The sequence below is a fragment of the Geospiza fortis genome, unplaced genomic scaffold (genome assembly GCF_000277835.1).
Source record: "Geospiza fortis unplaced genomic scaffold, GeoFor_1.0 scaffold867, whole genome shotgun sequence".
Lineage (NCBI taxonomy): Eukaryota > Metazoa > Chordata > Aves > Passeriformes > Thraupidae > Geospiza > Geospiza fortis.
Genome location: NW_005054740.1, coordinates 47,359 through 56,103, shown reverse-complemented (window position 1 = coordinate 56,103; position 8,745 = coordinate 47,359). Strand labels below are relative to the sequence as shown.

The 8,745-nt window shown below is 57.5% G+C and overlaps 1 protein-coding gene across 1 annotated transcript; it reads right to left on the bottom strand.

The window, feature by feature from the left end:
- Nucleotides 1–2: 2 nt before the first annotated feature.
- Nucleotides 3–8,739, bottom strand: LOC106632101 (mediator of DNA damage checkpoint protein 1-like; the record flags this gene model as incomplete). The annotated part of the gene is made up of 7 exons (XM_031065344.1): nt 8,686–8,739; nt 4,447–7,819; nt 3,766–4,077; nt 3,002–3,187; nt 2,105–2,230; nt 1,338–1,448; nt 3–71 (listed from the first exon to the last, which is right to left on the bottom strand). Coding segments are annotated over exons 2-7 (4,056 nt in total), but the record flags the coding sequence as incomplete, so codon positions are not given.
- Between the last annotated feature and the right edge of the window lie 6 nt (nt 8,740–8,745).

The following is an 8,745-nucleotide window of genomic DNA, read 5'->3' as shown; positions in this document are numbered from 1 at the left end:
GGGAGCCGCGCGGCCACGGCCGGGGGCCAGAGCCAGCGGTCCTGGGGACACGAAATGACCAGGACACGGGGCTGGGGAGCCAGAAACACAGTCAGGAACCCCAAAAACCCTCAGGAACCCCAAATAACCCAGACAGAACCCCCAAATACCCCGTCAGAAACCCCAAATAGCCCAGAGAGAAACCCCAAATAACCCAATCAGAAAGGCCAAATATCCCACATGGTCCAGTCTTGGGGACACGAGATCACCAGGACATGGGGCTGGGGGAAAACCCCATCAGAAATCCCAAATACCCTCTAAGGAACCCCAAATACCCCATCAGGAACCCCAAAAACCCCATCAGAAACCTGGAATACCCCGTGAGGAACCCCAAATAACCCATCAAAAACCCCAAAAGCCCCGTCAGAAACCCCAAATAACGCACCCAGCCTGGTCCTGGGGACTCGAGATCACCAGGACATGGGGCTGGGAACCCCAAAAACATAGTGAGGAACCCCAAATAACCCATAGCCAAACCCTAAATACCCTGTCAGGAACCCCAAATACTCAGTGAGGAACCCCAAATAACCCAGTGAGAAACCCCAAATAACCCTCACAGCTCGGTCCTGGGGACACAAGATCATCAGCACCCAGAGCTGGGGGAAAGGGGTCAGGACCCCAAAATCCCATCAGAAACCCCAAAACCCAGTGAGAAACCCCAAATACCCCCAAAACTCCAGTGAGACTCCCCCCCAAAAAAACCCCCAAATACCCCCAAAACCTCAGTGAGAGACCCCCAAAACCCTGCAAGAAACACCAAAAGCCCCCAAACAACCCAAGACTCCAGTCAGAAACGCCAAATACCCCAAAAGAACCCCAAATACCCCAAAAAGATCCCCAAAACCCTCAGTGAGAAATCCCCAAAAACCCAATAGGAACCCTCTGACCCCAATGAGATCCCCCAAAACTCCCAACGGGGTCTCCCCACAGAGCCCAATCTGGGATCCTCAAAAATACCCAAATACCCCAAAACCCAGTAAGGAGCCCCCCAAAAACCCCAAAGACCCCAAAAAAACCCCAACCCCCCAAAACGCAATGAGAAATCCCCCAAACCCAGTGAGAAACCCCGAAACCTCCAAAAACTGAATGAGAAACCCCAAGTACCCCCCAAAACCCCTGAAATACCCCAGGAGAAACCCCAAAATCCCCCAATCCCCCCAATGTCCCCGATGTCCCAATGTCCCCAATCCTCCACTGTCCCCAATGTCCCTAACTCCCCAATGTCCCCAATACCCGTAATGTCCCCAACACCGTCCCCAATATCCCCAGTCCCCCTCCATGTCCCCACTGTCCCTCACCGCGTGTTCCCGGGGCAGCTGTGGCAGGAAGGTGCCACCACAGCAGGTGACAATGTCCCGCATGTCCTCGGGGCACGGCTGGACACTGGGGGTGACGTGCACCTGGTAGCCCTGGGGACAGAGAGGACATCAGGGGGACATAGGGGACATTGAGTGGTTGGGGACATTGGGGACAGGGGGAGAAAGGGGACATTTGGGGGTTGAGGACATTGAGGGGTTCAGGAGATCATTGGGGGTTTGGGGTACTGGAGACATGGGGGATGACTGGGGGGACATTGGGGACATTAAGTAGGTTGGGGACATTAAGGGGTTCAGGAGATTGGGGACATTGGAGAAGTTGGGGACATTAATGTCATCATCACCTGCAGGTGGGGATGCCACTGTGCCTGGGGCTGGCTCAGGGATGGGTTTAGGTGACATCTGGGGACATTTGGGGACATTGTCACCTGCAGCAGGGGCCACTCATGGGCCCGGGGACATTTAGGACATTGAGGACATTGCTGTCACTGTCACCTGCAGCAGGGCCCAGGGTTGGCACAGGGATGGGCTTAGGTAACATTTGGGGACACTGGGGACACGGCTGTCACTGTCACCTGCAACAGGGGCCGTTGCTATGCCTGGGGCTGGCTCAGGGATGGGTTTAGGTGGCATTTGGGGACATTTGGGGACATTGGGGCAGTGTCACCTGCAGCAGGAGCCATTGCCATGCCTGGGGCTGGCTCAGGGATGGCTTTAGGTGACATTTGGGGACATTGGGGCAGTGTCACCTGCAGCAGGGGCCGCTCCCGGGCCCGGGCCAGCGCCGGGCGCAGGCTGAAGCCAAAGCGCCGCTCACAGGGGGGGTCCCGGGGCAGGAAGGGACCTGGGGACAGCGGGCGGCCACTGTGGGAACTCTGGGGACAACGGGGACACAGGGGTCACACACGGCCACCAGAGCCACCCCAGGGTCCCCAAGACCACCCCCTTGTCCCCAGAGTCCTTTTGATTGTCCCCAAGTCCTTCCCCTTGAACCCAAGGTCACCCTCACTTGTCACCCAAAGCCCCTCTGTCCCCAAGGCCACCCCCGGTCCCCAAGGTTCCAAAGTCCCCAAGGCCACCCCTACTGTCCCCAAGGCCCCTCCCCTTGTCCCCAAATCCCCTCCCACTGCCCTGAGTTCCCCCTGTCCCCAAGGTCACCCCGCTGTCCCCAAGGTCACCCCACCCATCCCTAAAGTCCCCAAGGTCAATCCCCCTTTGTCACCATGTCCCCAGTGTCCCCCTGTCCCCAAGGCCACCCAATGTCCCCAAATGCCCCCCAAAGTCTCCAGTGCCACCCCCTGTCCCCAATGTCCCCAAATCCTTCTCCTTGTCCCCACACTCCCCTCATTGTCACCAAGCCCCCCCGATTGTCCCCAACCCCCTGCTGTCCCTGATGTCACCTGCAGCAGCCATTGGGGGGTGACAACGGGGACACCCCTGGCGATGGCACAGAGGAACCTCGGTGTCCCTGATGTCCCTCATGTCCCCAGTCCCCCGATTGTTTCCAATCCTCAATGTCCCCCGATGTCCTCAGTCCCCAATGTCCCCAATCCCCCAATGTCCCCCCATTGTCCCCAATCCCCCTGATTGTCCCCAGTGTCCCTGATGTCCCTGATGTCCCCACCCCCCGCTGTCCCCGATGTCACCTCGAGCAGCCACTGGGGGGTGACAATGGGGACGCCCCTGCCCAGGGCACACAGGAACTTCAGTGTCCGGCGGATGCCATCGGTCACCAGGTGGCTGCAGTCGTGCACAGACGTGGCCTCGGTGCCACCCAGCCTGCCCAGGGCCACCCGCAGCGCCGGGGAGGCCACCAGGCCTGTGAACAGCACCTGGGGACAGTGGGGACATCAGTGGGGACATCCCTGAGTGCCACCAGGCCTGTGAACAGCACCTGGGGACAGGTTGAGGACAGCCCTGGGTGGGTGGGGACATCTAGGGGACACTGGGACAGGTCGGGGACACATTCAGGACACACTGGGGACATCCCTGAGAGAGTCAGGGACACTGTGGGGACATCCCTGAGGAGTTGGGGACACCTGGGCGACACTGGGACAGGTTTGGGACAGTCTGGGGACACTGTGAGGACATGCCCAGGTGCCACCAGCCCCAGAGCAGCAGCTGGGGACACAGCGGGGGTGGATGGGGGGCACTGGTCTGTACTGGTCCATACTGGTCCGTACTGGGAGGTCACTGGGGTGTCCCTGGGGGAGTCACTGGTCTGTACTGGTCCATATAGATCCTTACTGGTCCATACTGGTCCATACTGGGAGCACTGGGTGGGATCACTGGTCCGAACTGGGGTCACTTAGGAGTTACTGGGGGACTACTGGTCTGTACCAGTCTGCACTTCTATATACTGGTCTATACTGGTTCATAATGGTCCCTACTGGTCCATACTGGTCCTTACCCGGATCTGGGCGGAGCCCGGTGCTGCCCGGGGGCGGAGCCTGCGCTTGGCACCCTCTGGTGGCTCCTCCTCCTCAGGGGGTGGGGCTGCAATTGAGCCACGCCCATTCCCTTTTATGGATGTGGAGGGTGTGGCCTCTTCAAGCACTGCCACTGATTGGTCCTGTCCCCTCTGGGGGCGTGGCTTGGGTGAGGGGCGTGGTTTGGGTGAAGGGCGTGGCTTGGAGCCTTGAGCGTGCCCATTCTGGGTGGGGGTGGGGCCACGTGAGGCTCCGCCCCCTCCACTCACAGCCAATCGCCGACTGCGCCGCACCTGGAGAGGAGGGGCTGTGGTGGGGACCCCAAAATCCAATGGGAGCCCCCCAAATCCCCCAAGTTCACCCCAAATTCCACCGGGAACCCCCAAAATCCTCCCAGGAACCTCCAAAATCCACCTGCCACCCCCAAAATCCCCTAAATTCACCCCAAATTCCACCTGGGACCCCCCAAAAATCACCCAGGAGCCCCAAAAATCCACCTGAGACCCCCCCAAACCACACTGGGTCTCCCTAAATCCACTGGGAACCCCAAACCCCACTTGGGACCCCCCAAAATTCACGGGGAACCCCAAACAATCCACCTGGAACACCCCCCCGAATCCCCGGGGAGCTCCCAAAATCGACCAGAGGCCCCCAAAATTCACCTGCGGGGTGGGCGGAGCTTCTGCTTCCTCCTGGGCAGGGCTTGGGGGACCCTCAACATCTGGATTTGGGGCCGCCTCCTCCACATCTGGAACTTGGGGCTCATCCAGGACCCTTTTGGGGCTTTCCGGGCGTTCCACATCTGGGGCAGGGGGCAGGAACAGCTGGGTGGCCACATCTGGATTCAGGCCAGGGCTCCCCGGCCCCTCCACATCTGGATTCGGGGTGTCCACCTCCACATCTGGAATTTCAGGGACTTCTGGGGTTGTTTGGGGCCTTTTTGAGGCTGCCACATCTGGATTTGGGCCTGCCTCCTCCACATTTGGATCAACATCCCCCAGCAATGTCCTGTGGCCCCTCGGTGACTCCCCCACATCTGGATTTGGGCTCTCCATGGCCACATCTGGAATTTCGGGCGGGTTTAGGGGACTTTTGGGTGGTTTTGGGGACCCAACAGCTGGTTCTGAGGGTCCTTCCCCCTCCACATCTGGATCAGGGGGCAGGAACAGCTGAGTGGCCACATCCAAGTCCTCCTCCCCCTCCACATCTGGATCTGGGGTCTCCACCCTCACAATGGGAATTTTGGGGGCATTTGAGGCCATTTCGGTTTGTTTTGGACCCAGAACATCTGGATTTAGGCCGTTCTCCACACCTGGATGCGGGGGCAGGAACAGTTGTGTGGCCACATCTGGATCCAGGGAGGGCAGCCCCTCAACATCTGGAATTTTGGGGTCCTTTGGGGCAGTTCTGGGGCCTTCCGGACTCCCAGCATCTGGAGAGGGCAGGAACAGCCAGGTGGCCACATCTGGATCCGACTCCTCTTTCTCCTCCACATCTGGAATTCTGAGGTCCTTCGGGGCTGTTTTGGAGCTTTCTGGGCTCCCAACATCTGGAGAAGGCAGGAACAGCTGGGTGGCCACATCTGGATCTGACTCCTGTTCTTCCTCATCTGGATCTGGGGTTTCCTCTTCCACATCTGGAATTTTGGGAGGGTTCTGGGTCATTTTGGGTCGTTTTGGGCTCCCAACATCTGGAGAGGGCAGGAACAGCTGGGTGGCCACATTTGGATCTGACTCCTCTTCCTCCTCCACATCTGGAATTTCCGATGGCTTTTGGGTCATTTTGAGCTGTTCTGGGCTCCTAACATCTGGATCTGCCTCAGCCTCACCCACATCTGGATTTGGGGGCAGGAACAGCTGGGTGGCCACATCTGGATCCCACCCTTCCTCCTCTCCCTCCACATCTGGTGTTTTGGCCACATTTTGGGTCCTTTGGAGCCTCCCAACATCTGGATTTGGGGGTTTCAGTCCAACATCTGGAGTTTCAGGCACATTTTGGGCAATCTTCTGTCTTTTTGAGGGCCGAACATCTGGATCAGCCTCATCCTCCTCCACATCTGGGTCACTCTCCCCCACCAAGGCTCCACATCTGGATTCAGAGCCTCCAACAGCTGGATTTGGGGTTGGTGTGGGCACATCTGGAGTTTCAGTCACATTTTGGGTCATTTTCAGTCTTTTTAAGGGCTGAACATCTGGACTCATCTCATCCTCCTCCACATCTGTCTCGCTGTCCACCAGCAGTGTCCCACACCCAATTTTTGTGCCTGAAACATCTGGATTTGGTGTTTTCAGCCTCACATCTGGAGTTTCAGGCACGTTTGGGGCCGGTTTCGGTCTTTTTAAGGACCCAACATCTGGATTTGCCTCCTCCTCCACATCTGTGTCGCTGTCATCCAGCAGCGCCCCCTGACCCCTCTGCGACCCCTTCACAGCTGGATCTGGGGGCTGTGGGGGCACATCTGGAGTTTGGGGCACGTTTTGAGGAATTTTCAATCTTTCTGAAGGACGAACATCTGGATTCACCTCATCCTCCTCCACATCTGTATCACTGTCCACCAGCAGTGCCTGACACCCATTTTTGGTCATTCCAACATCTGGACTTGGGGTCTGTGCCACCACATCTGGACTTTCAGGCACATTTTGGGTCATTTCAAGCTTTTTCAGGGTCTCAACATCTGGATTTCCCTCCTCCTCCTCCTCCACATCTGTGTCACTGTCCACCAGGAGTGCCTGGCACCTGATTTCAGGGCCCAAAACATCTGGATTTGGGGGCTTCGCAGCCACATCTGGAGTTTCAGGGACGTTTTGGGTCGCTCTGAGCCGTTTCAGGGGCTGCACATCTGGATCCCCCTCCACATCTGTGTCGCTGTCCACCAGCAGCATCTGACTCCGGACTGTGGGGCCTGGAACATCTGGATTTGGTGTCCCCCATCGCACATCTGGAGTTTTGGGCAAATGCTGAATCCGTCTGAGCCTTTTTAGGGGCTGCACATCTGGATCATCCTCCACATCTGTGTCGCTGTCCTCCACCAGCGTCTGATGGCCGATTTGGGGCCTTTCCACAGCTGGATTTGGGGTCGCCACGTCCACATCTGGAATTCTGGGCACTTTGAGCCTTTTTGGGGGCTGCACATCTGGATTCACTTCGTCTTCCACATCTGTATCGCTGTCCACCAGCAGCATCTGAGAACGGAGTTTTGGGCCTGAAACATCTGGATTCAGGGGTTCTGCTGCCACATCTGGAGTTTCTGGCAGGTTTGGGGGCATTATGAGTTGTTTTTGGGGCTGCACATCTGGATTCTCCTCCTCCCCCTCCACATCTGTGTCGCTGTCCATCAGGATTCTCCAGTGTGCAATTTTGGGTGCCGTCACAGCTGGACTTGGGGTTTCCACCTCCACATCTGGAATTCCAGGGATGTTTTGGGTCACTTTAGGCCTTTTCTGGGGCTGCACATCTGGATCCTCGTCCACATCTGTGTCACTGTCCACCAGCTCCATCCTGTGTTGCATTTTTGGGCCTGAAACATCTGGATTTGGGGTCCTTCCTGCAACGTCTGGAGTTTCTGGGATGTTTTGGGCAATTTTCAGTCGTTTTGGGGCCTCCACTTCTGGATCAGCCTCCTCCTGCTCCACATCTGTGTCGCTCTCCACCAGCAGGCTGCCATGCCCACTTCTAAGCCACGGAACATCTGGATTTGGGGTTTTTAGCCTCACATCTGGAGTTTCAGGGACATTTTGGGTCATTTTAAGACATTTTTGGGGCCCAACATCTGGATTTGGCTCCTCCTCCTCCACATCTGTGTCACTGTCCACCTGCAGCATCCGGTGCCCATTTCTGGCCCATAGCACATCGGGATTTGGGGTTTCTGCTGCCACATCTGGAGCCTCTGAGGTGTTTTGGGCCACTCTGGGCATTTTCAGGTCCCCAACATCTGGATCTGGCCCCTCCCCGATCACATCTGGGGCATTTTGGGAGCAGGGAAGGTGTTTTGGGGGGCCCTCAACATCTGGGGGCACAGCTGGATCCTCCAGGGCACTGCAAACGAGGGTTGGGGGGGCTCAGGAGTTTGGGACCTCCCAAATCCCCCAAGGATCCCAAAAATAACCCAAAGAGCCCCAAAACCCCTTTCAGAACACCACAAACTGCCCCAAAGCCCCCCAAAAAACCCCCAAACTGCCCCAAGACCATTCCAAACAGCCTCAAATTCCCCAAGGAAGCCCCCAAAATCACCCGGAGTCCCCCAAGCTGCTCCCAAAGGACCCAAACCACCCCAGAGGCCCCCAAGCCCCTGCCTGGGACCTCCCAAACTGCCCCAAAAAGACTCAGAAAAACCCCAGGGACCCCCAAAATGTCCCAGGGACCCCCCAAAATTCCCCAAGATGCACCCAGGTGAGTGACCCAAAATCCCACAAGGATCCCCCAAAACTGCACCCAAAAGACCCGAAATCCCCCCAGGGACCTCCAAGCCTTCCTGAGGAAGCCCAAATTCCCTCACAAAACCCCCAACGCCCCTCAGGAACCCCAAATTCTCTCATAAAACCACCAACCCCTGTCACGGACCCCAAATTTCCCTCAGGAACCCCAAATTCCCTCACGGAAACCCCAACTCACATCAGGGGCGCCCCAAACTCCCCTCAGGACCCTTCAACCCCCTCAGAGAGCCCAAACTTCCCTCAGACACATCCAGCCTTCCTCAGGGACCCACAAATTCCCTCATCACGTCCCAACTCCCCTCAGAAACCCCCAAATTTCTCTCCGGAACCACAAATTGCCAAGCCAAGCCCGCAAACTTCCCTCGGAGACCCCAAACTTTCCTCAGAAACCTCAAACCCCCGTCAGAGACCTCCCCCAATCTCCCTCAGGGACTCCCCAAAACTGCCCCCGAGGCCCTCAGTCCTCACCAAGGACCGCTCCAATCCCCGCTGTCACTTCGAAATCCCTCCAGGATATTCCAGAACCCC